The sequence below is a fragment of the Dreissena polymorpha genome, chromosome 5 (assembly GCF_020536995.1).
Source record: "Dreissena polymorpha isolate Duluth1 chromosome 5, UMN_Dpol_1.0, whole genome shotgun sequence".
NCBI classification, from domain to species: Eukaryota; Metazoa; Mollusca; class Bivalvia; order Myida; family Dreissenidae; genus Dreissena; species Dreissena polymorpha.
The window spans coordinates 33,161,640-33,178,747 of NC_068359.1; the positions used below are offsets into that span (position 1 = coordinate 33,161,640).

General features: G+C 36.3%; 1 protein-coding gene across 1 annotated transcript; it reads left to right on the forward strand.

The window, feature by feature from the left end:
* The first annotated feature begins 2,151 nt into the window (after positions 1-2,151).
* Positions 2,152-16,795, forward strand: LOC127882389 (PR domain zinc finger protein 14-like). Its single transcript, XM_052430988.1, has 10 exons — positions 2,152-2,514; positions 3,730-4,055; positions 11,798-11,944; positions 12,469-12,629; positions 12,858-12,965; positions 13,485-13,641; positions 14,120-14,249; positions 14,748-14,874; positions 15,341-15,451; positions 16,428-16,795. Exons 1-10 carry the CDS (start codon positions 2,450-2,452, stop codon positions 16,587-16,589), a joined length of 1,494 nt encoding a protein of 497 aa, XP_052286948.1. The 5' UTR covers positions 2,152-2,449; the 3' UTR covers positions 16,590-16,795.
* Positions 16,796-17,108: the final 313 nt, after the last annotated feature.

The window sequence follows — 17,108 nt, forward strand, 5'->3', positions numbered from 1 at the left end:
ATATAACTATAATATTGAATAACACATATAAACTTTATTTGAAATGGGTAGGTATTTCGTGGCAAGCTCTTAAACATAGGAAAGGGATGTATGTCATTTGGAAGTCAGGTCCAAAAATGTTCTAAAAAGTAGGACAAATCTTTTTGTAATTATCAGAAATGAAACGGCGTCGGAAAATTAAGCAAATCGTGATGTTATCTATATTTTAATGTACACATGCGTCAATACTGTGTATTATTACTGTGTATTATAGAGAAAATGATACTTGTACATCCAATTTCTCAAACGTCACGTAAGTAGACACTAATTGTGGACGATTTTCCTTCAATAACCTTTTTTATCCCGACGTCTACGATCATGAAACAAAAATCCGAAGAAAGCGCAAATACTGTAGAGCCGAAAGGGCGTATTCATTTAATGTAAAAAAAAAATACAAAGTGGTCTACTGGGTGAAAATATGCGCTACTCCTTCGCGAAAAAAAAGCGACGCCATCTTGGAAGTAAGTTCCAACTTACCTCACTTGAACTTGGTATGCTCCCGTATACCATCGCCCCTCTGTTAAATGTATCATGTATAAAAAAAAATTACATAGTTTTGTTCTGAATATTATAATGATTACATACATCAAGCTTATCAGCGGAAATTAAGGGAGATAGGGATATGTGTTTATGCAACAAAGTTATTGTTTTTGAATAAAATATGCAAATTGTTTATAAGATAGAAAATCTACATAATAAATCTTAATGAAACTCTGCTCTAAATAGGCATTTACACGTTGCTCAACCGTTGCGTTTTTTTTACTTTCTTATTTATTACGCCGAATTTGAGTGAACGTATCTGTAATATAATTAAACCACATGAATTGCTCAAATATACGGTACATTATTTTCATCCAAAGTTCTTGTTTTCATTACACATAAACGACGATTTTCAAACTGACCGTTTTCCTATAACTGCTTAAGAAAGCACAAGTTGGCGACGTCCAATTAATGCCAAGTACACTGTATTTCAGGAACAATTTATAATAATACCTGTTCGCGATACATGTGTAAATGTTCGTCCAACTGTTCGAGTTCATGCATACAACACTCGCTTAAATGCTAGGAATGTGACTAATTTTGAAAGTTGTCTCAAAGAGAATTGACTTAATATTTACAATGGGGCACGCAAAAATCACACCGCCATGCACCCCCAACGGAGCGCAGTAGTTTTGAGTAATGTAAAATATGAAAAACATTTTTAGAACGGCTTAAGGAGAAGTGGGATTAGTGGATTTATCAAGCACGATTAATGTGCTTTCGCTCCCCTCGCGGTAATAAACGTCATACATACAGTATCAATATGCAAGCGAACAAGTAACAAACACTAACGCAAATGTAAAGCGTATTAAAAGCATCATGAAGTCAACGTAACATTATGAGCGAATGCCATCATAAAGCATATTAATTCAATAAAACATATATGTATACACAAATAAACAATTCCCCGATATATTACCAAAAACTTGTTTAACGTTAGTGACGTATGCAGCTTAAGAGCGACTGTATTGGAAAGAAGCGGAACTATAGGAGAATTCAATTTTTTTGTTAAACATTTAACATAAATTTAATATAAAGGTATTTCATGTTTATTTTATTTACAGGCATTTGAAATTTAGCAAAAATAAGCCTATAGTTAATTGAAACATGAAAAGCCGCCAAAAACATTTGAAGATTTAATATACATGTAATAAATACTGTTTCATGTTTATCTTAAAAATGATAAATATATCTTTAAGAATAGAATATGAAAACTGACTTTTGCCTCACAATCTATTTTATATTTACCGAATAAGACAAATATTCAAATATACATAGACAGTCGCATGAAAATGAGAGCCTGTCAAAGTCCCGATGTCTGGTTGGCACAACCCTGTTACGTGGGTAACTATGTGTCGAGAAAGAACAATGTTTTCATTTCACGATCTCTAACGATTCCAGCACAGCGCATGCTCCGAGCAAATATTAACTGCCGAACTGAAATGGGCGGCGATATGTTAAACTGTTGAACAAATAATTAGTTTACCCTCTCCAATCAATGCGCGCTTTAGCAAATAGAAATATGAAGATCATTACAGCATTAATTGCCACATCGAATATCATATTTTCGAAACTCAAAACTCCTTTACTTGGATTGGCAACAGCGTATAAAAAGTAGAAAAATTAATTTAAAATGAGAGTTCCGTTGTTAACATGAAAAAAGAAATGTGATTTGAGCATTCAAAATATTAAAATAACAATATATGAAGTTACAAATGAATAATTGAAAAAGTATTTATTTATTAATCCTTAATAAACATTTTTATAAAAAAAAATCGTGTTTTAAATTAATATTGTTAGGCAAAAAACTACAAGGGAGCTATACAATTATTAAACAGTTTTCTTGAGTGACATTATATTTCATCAAAAAATGCAACCGGAAGTGCTGCAGATGTTTCAGGACAGACTCCGGGCGCCGTTCACCGCTATATCCGGGTACGCGTTGTTCATTTATTAGATATATTTTATAAGTAATTTATTTTTTATATTATAATAAATTCATATCAGCATGCAGATACTCACTTATGCATGATATGTGTGTATGAGCTGGTGCAAAATATATACATGTTAAATGTCATATATTTTAAATGTAGAAGATTTTGAATTGTAGTGATTTTACATACAAGCTGTGCAGGTTATGCAAACATTTTTTTATAAATATGAAGTGCTATAATTTTATATAATAAATTATGTATTTTAAATATAAATAAACACGAATCCAGAGACGCCAACTTTATTCGACTGGCTGAAACAAATACCAATAAATGTATGAGACTTTATTTTATTTTAATAAATTATTATTCAAGAATATATTCCATATAATATTTTAAAAAAAACATATGCGCATATGCGCGAACAATAGTGCATGTATGTGTACTATAACCCCATAAAATAGCCTCTGTCAACGAACGCGCATTGTTTTGTAGCTGTTCACGAATAATTTTGTTATAATTAAGAATATTTTGGTTAGATACTGAACATATACGTACATAGTTTTGGCTCTCGGCCATATAACAGTATATATTAAATGCGTGCAATACGGTGAAGAAAAATTATAATTTAAACATCAATTAGTCTATCTGTATATATTTTTCTCCGTAAAAACAACAGCATAAATGTCTCTTGTCATTGTACCCACAGCTTAATTGTATTACTTTCTTAATTTTTGTGAGGAAACAGTAATACTGTACATTTACCATGCTCTAAAATATCCATTATATGCATCGTTTGACGATTTAATAACCTGAAAATTATAAAGAGTTGCAACGCGAAACGATTGAATAATTTGGAGAGTTCTGTTGTTGTCGTTATATGTCGTGACACTACGAGGATTGCTTATACATGTATAAAGTATAACATACATTACTCATTGTATGAGCAAGGATGGCCGGGTGGTCTTAGCGTTAGACTTTTACTCAAGAGGTCTGTGGTTCGAGCCCGGTTGAGGGTTACTTTTTTCTTTCTTTATTTTTACTCTTGTTTTTACTGGAGCTTTAGATCCAATGTCTACATTAATCAATATAAAGCATTTAATGACAAACTTCAATATCTGCCAAAATCTGTGAAATGGTCCCTTTAAAATGGGTAGATTTTCGGTATTGAATACGACAGAGCCGTTCAAGTGATATAATGTATATTTTTGGCTAACAGGTTTTCATTTGAAGGACTTAGATTCCCCTCACATCACCCTGCGTTCCCTTTGCTGCATCTCGGGCTATTTCCGCTGATGAGTGCGCATGCGTACAATCATGCGCGCGGTATTCCACCTGTTCCTCACATCCCGATGGTACCCGGCATGTACTCTGTGCAACGTCGGAACAACATTTCGCCGGCAAGCACGTCATCATATTTAAATCCTGCTGTCCCATTCAGTCATCAAGACGTCGACTTGGCGCTTTACGAGTACACGAAAACCGCCCCAGAAGACAATACAAAGAACGCCTCGACTGGGATCAAATCAGGGGACTTGAGCTATGGTAAGATTATATGCATTCCAAACCAGAACTTTCCGAATTTAACCAGCCCGGTGCTTCACAATTTTTATGGTTAATTACTGTCCGATTGCAACTCTGATAAATTAAAATGAATTTTGAATTAAATAATTTCTAAATAATAGTATCGGTGTTCAAATGTTCAATTTAATCGAGTATGTTAAATGCTTTACGTCATTATTTAAATCAGTATACAAACTAATGACAACATGTAAATCTCCACCCCTGCTCCCTTTAAGAACGGCCACTAGTACATGTTGTACACGTTCCGGTCTTAGATCTTCCTTATTCAAAATAAATAAAATTAAACTTAAATACCGGGTACTTACAAGTTGGCAGCTGAAACAAAACCAAAGTTACTGTAGTGAATACAACAGATATTTAATGCACGCTTATAAATGGTTGATTGGGGTGTTGGAACTTTCTTTCATTACAACTAAATCTGAATACAAATCACGCTTGTGATTCCATGATTGTCGACGGCGAATGTATGTAAAGTTTGCTTCAAGTAAGTAAAGTAATTATTTAAAATACGTTTTAAAAAGACAATCGGCCTCTCGCCCGCTAATGTAGCCGTTTTTGTTGAACAGGTGTCTTTCGTATATAATTAGTGCCCCAAAACTAATGTAAACAGGGAAATTATCGTGAATGGCGGTGATACAGCCCGCTCCCGGGTGTTATGTGACACCACTTCATAAATAGTGAAATTATCAAAAATAGAACATTTACTTCAGGAAAAACAAATACTGCAGGGTTCTATCTATTTAGCTCATCGCCGAAAAGTGTTTGGAACGAGCTATTTAAATGTTTGCTAAACGTTTACAAGAGGTACGGTTTCACTTGTTCCAGAGATCAGCACGAAACTCACGAGTGGTTACACAAACGTTAATAACGACTATCGCGAAAATAAGTTAAACATTCGACTCACACCGAGATCTAAGTAAAGATAGTGACATATTTAACGTTTGCAAAAACAAATACGAATTAAAAGCTTTCTCATAAAGCGTTATTTAATCTAGCACCGATCTTCAATCTTGTCTGTTAATTGTATCCTTACATTACGTGACGAGCACAATGATTCCGACACAGCGACTACCACTATACGTTACAAAGCAAATGCCAATTACGAGCCAGGTAGAGTGTTGGTGGTCGTAGGCCGTGCGTCGAGGGCAACATTTGAGTCTCGTTCGGTGCAATCTGGGCTTATTACACATGCGAATAGTGTCATCCCATATAAGCCGGTGGCGTTCGCGCAGGCTAATCAGGGACGACGCTTTCCGCCTTAACTGAATTTTCATTAAGAAAAGACTTCCTTTCAACTAAAAATTCCATAAGGCGGACAGTGTCGCCCGTGATTGGCCTGTGCGGATTGCACAGACTAATCTTGGATAACACTTCACGAATATGCATTAAAACCAGTTTTCACAGAACGAGGGTAATTTACTAGTCTGCGATTCGAGAGGCGTCCCATGAAGATTGATCTTAGTCCCTGAAAACAAACTTCTGAAATTGTTTATGACACGTAAACGTTGAAAAATTCTTGTTTTTGAAGCACCTTACCGACTTACAAGTCTTGGAGATATCGTTTTACAAATAGAAAAGTTGAGTTAACTTTTAAAGGGGCCTTTTCACGTTTGGGTAAATTAACAAAATTGAAAAAGTTGTTTCATATTCGCAAATTTTCGTTTTAGGTATGATATTTGTGAGGAAACAGTAATACTGAACATTAACCATGATCTAAAATAGCCATTATATGCATATTTTGACGATTTAAAAACCTGAACATTATAAAGCGTTGCAACTCGAAACGAATTAATAATTTGGAGAGTTCTGTTGTTGTCGATATATTTTTTGAAACTACGAGGATTACTTATATAGAGTATAAAATACGTTTGTCATTGTATCTGGAAGGATAGCCGAGTTGTCTAGGTCGTAGACTTTTTACTCCAGAACTCCAGGGGTCAGTGGTTCGAGCCCTGCTGAGGTTTACTTTTTTTCTTCTTTTTTTAAATTTTATTCTTGATTTGTAGCTTTTCAGATCTAATGTTTACATTTATCAATATAAAGCATTTAGTAACAAACTTCAAAACATGCCAAAATCTGTGAAAAGGCCCCTTTAATATTTGCCGAATTTCATTATTGACATTGACATTAACAACTGCAACTGTCAACAGATATGACTGCATTTGATCAACATATATCACAGGATGATTGCTACATCTACATGCAAAGGTCGCGAATATGCATGCAGGAAATATAATGTGTTCAATCAAATAACGCCTATACATAAATATATGCGAATATGATAAGAAGTGCAAATGAATCAATTGAAGCTACCATTTCCAAAAGAGTGTATCAAACTTTGAACCCCAATGGAAAACATTTGAAAGCAAAGTTCTCAAACCGTGAAACGACTAAATCCCCATTGCTTAGGTATTGAAATGATAGACGAAATTTATATTCAATATTTTTCTTACATTAGGTCAACTCCGAAACTGACGTGGTCAAGTTTAGGATATCAATTAAAGCATGGTATTTTTTTCTTACAAAGAAGAATGTCGCACGTACATGTTCTGTTTATAAAAGCCGCTAATAATCCCAAATTAGTACTTTATCATTGTAATTCAATTATCAGTTTTACATCTTTACCGCCGGTCAACTATGCTTCCGAATAATGCCGGGAGAATGGTCGGTAAATATTATGCTTTCGCTAAGTTATGAAAAAATAACATTAGTCATAGAATAAAGCACGCTTCTGGGAGCACTAATTCCGATAGGATTACAATCCGAAACCTAAAGATCAACTGTGTTTTATTAGATTTTATTGAAATAACGCGTTCATAAGTCAACACGGAGAGATCGCGATACCCGCAGTTAATCCGTAAAATATACCTACCCCTTGCGCGACGGATAATTGTTATAAGAAATCCGCAAAATAAATACACTTCGGGCAAATATGGCGGCGCTCTTTTATCATTTGAATTTTAGATATACATTGTGAAAATAAAACATTTATTGTAGAGATAAGAAATAAAGATACGTTTGTACATAATGCCGCACGCGACTATGGTAGACTAAATTAAATGTTTTGTGAATAAGCAGATCCATATCTATTTGATAGATCCAATTCAAATGAGGAAATACAGTAAATTAACTGAATTAAGGGTTGCGTAGAAAAAGCATAATAAGAAAAAGATAGAATAAGTCGCGCTCTGGGAAATTCGGGCTTAATGCATTGCGCAAAGTATCGTCCCTAATTAGATAGTGAAGTCCACTCTACTTTCCGATTTTATGATTTTTTTACTTTTTGATTTTATGATTTTTTCGTTTAAACTAAGTAAAAATCCAGTCCAGGCGGAAGCTGTTGTCGCCCGGTTTTTAACACAGCGCGGAAAAATTATTTTTCAAAAGCCATCCAATATTAAAGCCACACACCTTGAAATAAAATACATGTTAATAATATTATGTTATTCAATACATATAGATGCAATTTCAAATGTGCAGAATTGTCATTAAATCTATACCCAACATTTAGTTAGCAAGTAATTTATTTATTTTTAAACGATACCGCTTTTAAAACCGAAAGTAGGATTTCTAGGCGTAAACGTAAATTTCGACAAACGCGATTATTTTTAAGTTTTAAAGCGCAAAAAAAGACGGATTTCTATTTTGCAACCACCATATATATTGTAATTGGCATAGATAAAATATGTTTCTTATTTATACTTAAGTTTACTATGCCAAATAAGTAGTGTTGCTTTAAGTTACTGTTAGAATTTTTTTATAAGTGTTAGGTAAGACGGATTAAATGGGCTGGTTTTGGCATAAAATTGTAGCTATGATTGAATTGCCTTTTCATTCAAATAAAATGAGAACAAGTTCACCAGAAAACGTTAAAAAAATCAGACCAGTTTCAACCAAACTGAATAAAGCCAAAAACATCAAACACAGTGAGAATATTCATCGCGAACTCAGAAATATGTATAGTCCACTCTCCAAAGACGGCAGCGAAATGTTCGCAGTTGATGTGGCATCTTGTTAGCATCGTTTACTAATCGGTTATGTATCTGATATTTCCTAATTGAATGGATCCATGATAGGATTTATCGCGTTGGTGAGTAAAGTTACAGAAATCGGTTCGTTTACTAACCCGGTTAGCAAACTTGTCACCAACAAGTGGCTGCCATTGGTCAGTCTTAAAGCACGTGTTTACGCCTGCGCACTCGTAATACAATAATCGAAATACGTCTCCAACACCGGAGAGTATTTTGATTGGATTTTGCTTGCTTTATTAGATGACAATTGCTCTTCAGAAAAAAACACTGATGCGATTATATTACTTCAATAGCGCTCAGAAGGGGCAATATAATCTTATTTATCGTTAAATAAACACTGTGTTGCGATTGAGTGCAGTCATTTAAGAATTGAATTATTTTCAAGTGTTATTACGGCAGCAGTCACTCGGAAGTGACAATAACGAGCAGTAGCCGATCTTTGAACTTTCTTATGAGTATGATCTATTTCGTTCGCGGTGCTGGTGTGCGCCGACCAGAAGCTTGAATTATCTCCAAATATTGACTCCTTGAGCTTTTGCGTCTGTTCGGACGAGTAGCTCTTCAACAACCGATTCAAGTACATGAGACCGGGCAGTGGTACAATGCCACACGACGTACGGACAGCATGTTACATAAAGCAGCTGGTGTTTTTATTATTTGTAAAATCTCGTAAATGGTACGGTGGTGCCCTTACCTAGCCACATTGTCATCCCACGCACGCGTATTCCGGTTTTATTATGTCCCCCAGTCTAAACTTGGGGACATATTGTTTTTGCTCTGTCTGTTGGTTTGTTGGTTTGCGTCAAACTTTAATATTGGCCATACATTTTGCAATATTGAAGATAGCAACTTGATATTTGGCATGCATGCGTATCTCATGGAGCTGCACATTTTGAGTGGTGAAAGGTCAAGGTCATCATTCAAGATCAAAGGTCAAATATTTGGGGGGACATAGTATTTCACAAACACATCTGTTTATTTATTTATTTTTGAAATTCAGTTATAGACAGTACGACGTGTTAAAAAGGAAAGCAGTTCAAGCGGAATTAAGGCAACCAAAACTGTTTTGTCTCTATCTTTACAATAAAAACAACATAATTAAGTAAAAGACCTTATTAAAAAATAAACTACGTACATAATTAAAACATGTTTCATTTTTAGATTAATTACAGCATAAAATCGCCGTTAAATCGCAGTTAAACGACGGCGTGTATTTCAAAATCGCGTTGAGGCAATATGCATAAAAGACCGTAAGAATTCAATGGGTGAATATATGCGCAATTCGATAATATAAACGCAGTTGCTGTTGGATTGAAACGTTTCCATTGGTAATGAACACTAAACATTATTTACACGATGTAGCGATTATTTGGAGAGAAAAAACACCATAATTTTGTAAGGATGGACAATTTATGTTAATTATCGAATATGACAAAAATGTATCTATACGTTGATACCGAATTAACCATAGTTATGTTCTTATATTTTTTTTTGCAATGCATTAAACACAGCTTTAAAATAAGGTATGGGGAGAAAAAGTACCAGCACTACCGTCAGACACGGCTTAAGTTTATTCATTTGGTGTGGTTTAAGTCTCCACCAGCATTTCAAGTACAATCTACTGAATAGAACAAACTGGTTTAGTCACTTTATAGCATTAATTTGAGCAATAACATTTCAACTAAAGCTCATCGTAATTTTACTCTCTATCAATTAAAATAAACCAGATGTGCGAGTTTTTACATGAAACGAAAATTGCATGGTGCATCAATGAAGTCACATACAGAACAAGCTGTAGTAAAATCAAACGCACATAAAAAGCAACGAACTTAAGTTATAATTAATAAAACAAACACCATTCTTGTCATGTTTAACGCCGCATATCTCGGCCGCCACATTATATTATTGAGAACACATACGAGCCACGCTATGGCAAATTGCAAATGCGTTAAGTATCTTCTCAGAATAGCCTGTGCAGTCCAGCAATTCTTATCAGGGACGACTCTTTTAGCTAAAACGGCATTTTTAGATTAAAGGAAGTGTCTCCTGAACGAAAATCCAATCATTGGCTTTAAGTGTAGTCCCAGATTAGCCGGTGCGGACTCAACACCCAAAGCACACGCATTAAGCCCGGTTTTCCCAGAGCGAGGCGCGTATGTTTGTAACGCATATGTAGAACGGAAACGGTTATATGGCGAACAAACTGCAAACGAGCTGAGGGGTACCCGTATCGTAGTAGGCATTTTAACACATATAAATAACCCGCATTATTGTTGTTATTGTTTGTAACGAGTTCTACAAAAACAAGTCTTTTAATAAGACTGTTGTTTGTCATGCTTAACCCATTTATGCCTAGCGTCTAGAAAAAAGGCCTTGGCAAACAGCGTAGAACCAGATGAGACGCCGCATTGTTCGGCGTCTCATCAGGGTCTGCGCTGTTTGCTTAAAGGAATTTCTGTGATAAATATAGAAATAAATAAACTACACATCCCTAATTTGGGAAATAAATTGATCCAATTTAGAAGGATGGGAGAGTCCACTAGGCATAAATGGGTTAATGCGAAGATTACGTGTATGATTGGAAAATGATTTACTTCTGCTGCTGTTGTGTCCACTATTTATTTAAAACCTTACTATTGCAGATGGCCCACGTTAACATCATATAAAATTCACCTGACCACACATAATAAAAGGTGCAAGCCAAGTATATACTACGCAAACAATTTAAGGAAAGAACTTAAAAGTGGTTAATCGACCATAGATTTTACTCATCACAAACATATGGAGCCATAGACTTGCTATTATACCCATCTTGTCTATTATAAACAAAATATTGCTATACAGTACATGATAAATATGTGCTTTTGTCTTAAATGTATAGGATTTATATGTACGTGTTTGTGTCTTTCATACAATTATCTGTAATACATATTTAAAAGAAAACGTATATTATTAGTTATTCTCGTGCATTGAACGGTACTATGGGAACTTTATCACACAATTTATTACTTTGTGTAAATCATTTATTAAATATATTAGCTTTTTGTGCTCACGGCGAGCTTTTGTGATAATCTTTTGTCCGTCGTGCGTCGTGCGGCGTCAACAGTTGCATTGTTAACGTTTGTTTACAGTCCGATCTCCATTTAACTTGGTCAGAAGCTTTCCGCCTATTGATATCTTTGACGAGTTCGAAAATTGTTTCGGTTCGCTGCAAACTATGGCCGAAAGGGGCGAGTCATTTTTCCTAATATTGATATAAACTTTGTTAACACTCTAGAGCCCACAATTATTGTCCGATCTTCACGAAACTTGGTAAAAATATGTGTTCTACCAGAATTATTTATATATCCACTATTGTCGGCTGGAGGCTTTATTGTAAGCTTTATTGCTGAAATAAATGTTGTTGTTGTTATTATTATTATTATTAAAAAAAAAGTGTTGTATTTATAATAACAGTTATACCTACAATTATCTCTAACATATATAAGAAAATAAAATTGCTATAGAGAATGCATCCGTCTGACAAACAAACCCCATGATTTCGTTCAATAAATACAGTAGATCGGCGACATAATTATACATCATCGCATTTATAAAGATCGATATCTTTTATGCCGCGCACACCGTACGTTTATTCGAAGACGTACATGTACAAACCCGTGTCCTTTTCAGGTATAGATAGGATACTAAGCGACCGATGCAGCTCCACCCCTCCGTCGTCGTCGGCAGTCACCCAGAAATCGAGCCCCCGGGCGCAGCGGCGGGAGGAGAAAGGCGAGGAGCGCATGGGAACCAAACATACACTTGAGCTACCAGAAGGTTAGTGGGAACCAAACATTATCTTAAGCTAGCGGAATGTAAGTGGGAACCAAACATACTATTGAGCTATCGGAAGGTAAGTGGTAACCAAGCAAACTTTTAGCTACCGGAAGGTAAGTGGGAACCAAATATACTATTGAGCTACCGGAAGGTAATTGGGAACCAACCATACACTTGAGCTACCCGTAGGCAAGTGGGAACCAAACATATTATTGAGCTAGCGGAAGGTAAGTGGGAACCAAACATTCACTTAAGCTACCGGAAGATAAGTGGGGACCAAACAAACTTTAAAGGAGGTGCGTGCCACGAAACGAGTAGAAAACATCAACTTATTTGTTTTAGTCATGCCATCAATACACATAAATATACACTGAAAAATATATAATTGAAGGATGAAGGATAATTTTTGTCCTTCTGAAGTCCGTATTTGATATATAGCAGTTGTAATATCAATCTCGTAGCAGAATATAACATATATAACTGTGTCATTTTAAAAAAGATATCCATTGTTTTTGCTTCGACAGGTTTGGTTATCCGCCAGACGCTGGTTGCTGGCGTGCCGCATTACGGCGTGTTTTGCAACAAGCCGCTCATTGAAAAGGGAACCAAGTTTGGTCCGTTCAAAGGGCGCGTCATCAACGCCGGTGAGATGAAGCCACCGGAAGAAAACAGTTCTATGTGGGAGGTGAACACCTATGAATTGTTTTTAAAAGGACTTTGATGTGTCTACGAAAATTTTATCATTAAGTCTTTTCCATATCTTTCCAAATATTCAATATACTTATATGAACACTCAGACCGAAAGCGAATCTATATGGCGAGGTAATACATTAATTAAATGATCGTTTTTCATGTTTAAAAGCGTGGTGTACTTTTGGCGTCGTCTACATTTTCTCGCCGATGTTTATTTTAGGAAGGAAAGCTGAGTCATTTCATCGACGGCCGACGAAACGCCGGCAACTGGATGGCTTTGGTGAACTGCGCAAGATTTGCACAGGAACAGAATCTTGTAGCATTGCAGGTGCGTGAAAAAGAATTCCGAATCGCTCGCTGCAAAAAAAAACGCGTTGTTCTTTACTGAGTTGGCGTGATACATATGTCCAAATAGGCTACGCATACAATACATAGTTAAGACCTTAACCCATTTATGCCTAGCGTCTAGAAAAAAAGGCCTTGGCAAACAGCGTAGACCCAGATGAGACGCTGCATTGTGCGGCGTCTCATCAGGGTCTGCGCTGTTTGCTTAAAGGAATTTCTGTAAGAAATATTCTAAATATAGAAATAAATATACTATACATCCATACTTTTGGAAATAAATTGATCCGATTAAGAAGGATGGGAGAGTCCATCAGGCATAAATGGGTTAAGATAAAAGGAAGATGCACACACGTGCTCGAATATACACTAATTTTCAGAATTCTCCGCTGTTTTGTAATTTTTCGTTGTGACTTTTTCGTTTTGACCAAATGTAATAATATTATTTACATATTAGACGATTATTATCAATGTATAAAAACGATAGTCAAAATTTGTTCTGCAGGTGGAGGGAGACGTGTTTTACGAGGCGTGCCGGGACATACCACAGGGGAGAGAACTCCTGGTCTGGTACGGGGACGCCGCCTACCAGCCGCTCATGGGTGGCGTGCCCGCTACGCGTAGAGAGAAGACCGAAAATGACTCGTTAAAGGAGGCGGAGAGTAGGTGTACACATACGTTAACCAAATTGTGTTTGTGGGCTTTCCAGTAGTGATTTGAAGCTTAATGTTCAGCAATGTGGCCTGCCCCCCCCCCCATCACCACACCTCAACCCCACCCCACTCACACACGTATACACGCAAAACAAGATCATCCCGATATTAAACATCAAAGCAAAAATGATATACCAAGAAAAACAGCAACTATCAATTCAACTTTAAAACTCCGTGTCGGGCACGGAAAGGCCTCATAAACTTCCAAATTTTCACACATGGCGTTTTAGCATAATATCAGCATTTATTTATACCAATTACGACTTTGCTTCTAATAACTAGCATTTTGAAACAGGCAACTTTCACCACATGGTGTACATTTTCTGTTTTATTTTCTGAATAATTGAAGTTTAAATACAGCAGTTGTTGAAATGATGAAAGGGACATTATTCGCCATGCAAGTATATGTGCGTTTATTCCACCGCAGGCTCGGAGGGCTACCAGTGTGAAAGGTGCGGCAAGGTGTTCGCCTACCGCTACTATCGCGACAAACACCTGAAGTACACGCGCTGTGTCGACCAGGGAGACCGGAAGTTCCCGTGCCACCTGTGCACGAGGTACGGTACTCTGTTGCGCGGTGTTAACTTTCGCATGAACTCAGAATGGTGTACTTCTCGAAGGTGATTCGGTTAATCTGAAGACCACGCGTATAAAAATTAAACCATTTATGGCTCTAGTGGACTCTCCCACCTTCTAAATTGGATCAATGTATTTCCAAAATTAGGGATGTCTAGTATATTTATTTCCATATTTAGAATATTTCTTACAGAAATTCCTATTAGCAAATAGCGCAGACCCTGATAAGACGCCGAATCATGTGGCGTCTCATCTGGGTCTACGCTGTTTGCCAAGGCATTTTTTTCTAGACGCTAGGCATAAATGGGTTAAGTTCTCTGGTTTCTTTTTCAGTTGTTTTGTTTTGCGTGTGGGGTGTTAAAACGATGCAGCTCTTTTTAGCGTTAAAACCGCCTTTTCAACTTAAACAAACACTGTCAAAAATCTGTAACATATAATAATAGAATTATATATAATGTAACGTTTGTGCGCATTTTCAGATCATTCGAGAAGCGCGATCGTCTGCGAATTCACATTCTGCACGTGCACGAGAAACATCGGCCGCACAAATGTGTCGTCTGCAACAAGAGCTTCAGCCAGTCTTCCAGTCTCAACAAACACATGAGGGTGGGTACTCGCGACCATCCGATCAGAAACACTTATTTCAATATTTGCACGTACCCGTTCAAGACATTCGCCAAAGCCAAATCACTAATGTAATCAATGCGCATGCTAACCTAATTGGGGATGATATCATACTCTCAACAGGTTCCAAAGAGTAACGTTGGATAAACATTCTAAGTGCAATTTTAAAATTAGTTGTAATACGTTCAGAGTACATTTATGTGAGAGTAAATATATATGTAAAATCGTTTTGAGGTCGCAGTGGCGCAATGGATATGGTGTCCGTCTAGCGACCGTGAGGTCACGGGTTCAATCCCCACTTTAAGAGCGTTCTTATGATCCGCCCTAAAGACACCAAATAATGGTTCTACCAAGGAAACAGACTCGATAGAGTTTCAATAAGCATTCGGCTTTTGATACAATCGAACTAAAATATAATAGGTCTAAACTAATTTTTGTTTGAACACAGGTGCACAGCGGCGAGCGGCCGTACAAGTGTGTGTACTGCAATAAAGCGTTCACAGCGTCCAGCATCCTGCGGACCCACATCCGACAACACTCCGGCGAGAAACCTTTCAAAGTAAGGACAGTAGGTCCGTCTAAAAACCGTATGTGACTCATATCCTCGGATATTAACAAATATGAAGAAATTATTCCGATATTGATGTGTTTCTGCTATGCTTTATTGAACAAATTATTATGTAATGAAAAATACACACACACACAAGTGAATTAAATACGATAAAATTGTCTAAAATTGAAAATTTCCCTTGACATTTTGCGTGTAGCTTAAAAGCGGTGTTCTAGCCGGTCGTTGATATATGCCGGTGTAACTTTGGAGAAACACAAATGAAAAACAGTATTAATATATTACGCGTATTTTTATTTATACAACGATTTTCTTTATATAAAAAAACACATCACAAAATGCTTCATTTGTTCATATTCGGTATATTCAATCATATCCGCGGATGGGTGTCATAAACGAGTCATAAGCGGTATTTAGTTGGACACAATGTCAATTGGTGACCGGAGCTGAAATACGGGGCAAGTATCTGTAGGGATCTATTAAAGAGTAAACTGAGTGAGTCTAATATGAAGCTCTTTTACAGAAAAACAATGTCCCTGAAAACCTTTTTGTAAAAATTGCAGAAAGAAGTCGCGAATCTAAGCAGAGTATTTTATAAAAATAGAATTCTCATTTAAATTATATTACATTAACATTAATTATTAATATTGATCAAATCAAGTTAAAATTGAAATTCTTTTCGCATTATCGTAGTACATCGGACATTACGCAAGTCTCTGTGTTGCTCTGATGCGTAACTATTGCATATTTTTCTTCAATAAACTTTTTATATAACAAAGATACATCATAATTATTATTTGATCAAGAAAAAAATCATAATTAAACATCAAAAATACAAAATATTTTTAAACGCATACTTTCCGTTCATCAACACATGTCATTCAGGTTGTAAAATGTAAGTTAATTTACGCACATTTTCAGTCAAAATCGTTGTATTTAGTTATACACGCGCTCTCGTTTATTTCAGTGCAAGCATTGTGGGAAGGCATTTGCATCTCACGCGGCGCATGACAGTCACGTGAGGAGAACCCACGCACGTGACCGCCAGTGCACGTGCTCAGTGTGTGGGAAGTCGTACTCACAGCCGTTTGAACTAAAATTCCACATGACCATTCATCTAAACGAATGAACTAACTATACTGTGTTGTTGTTTATTGGAAATTGAAGTGTTGTATACTGATTGTAGTCAATTTACGTAATGTGAGTCGCGTGATTGACTGTGCTGAAAATGGTCTATTCGCCTCACAATTTGCTTTTTTTATTTATCTTTAACTGTGTGTTTATGTTTATTTTGATTATTGAGATACAATTCTGGTAGTTTTGTTTACATATTAATAAAAGAGCAAGAAAATACCGTCTTGTCTAAATATAAGCGTTTAGGAAAACGTTTGTTTTATAGTTTCGTTTTGTTTGTGTAATATGTAAATTAGGCCCCTAAATGAAGCGCTTCGACATTACCAAATTGCATTCGTGCGTCGGGGCACTCCTGCCTTAGTATTATTTTGCAATTCCTTTTTATGTCCATCGTAATATATTTAATTATACACAGTAATAGGTGAGCGCCGAGGCTGCGTCAGTCGCTCCTCTCCTACGCGATCCGGTTGAAATTCCCGCCTCCGGTGCACGTCAGCTTGGTGGGTGGTTTCCA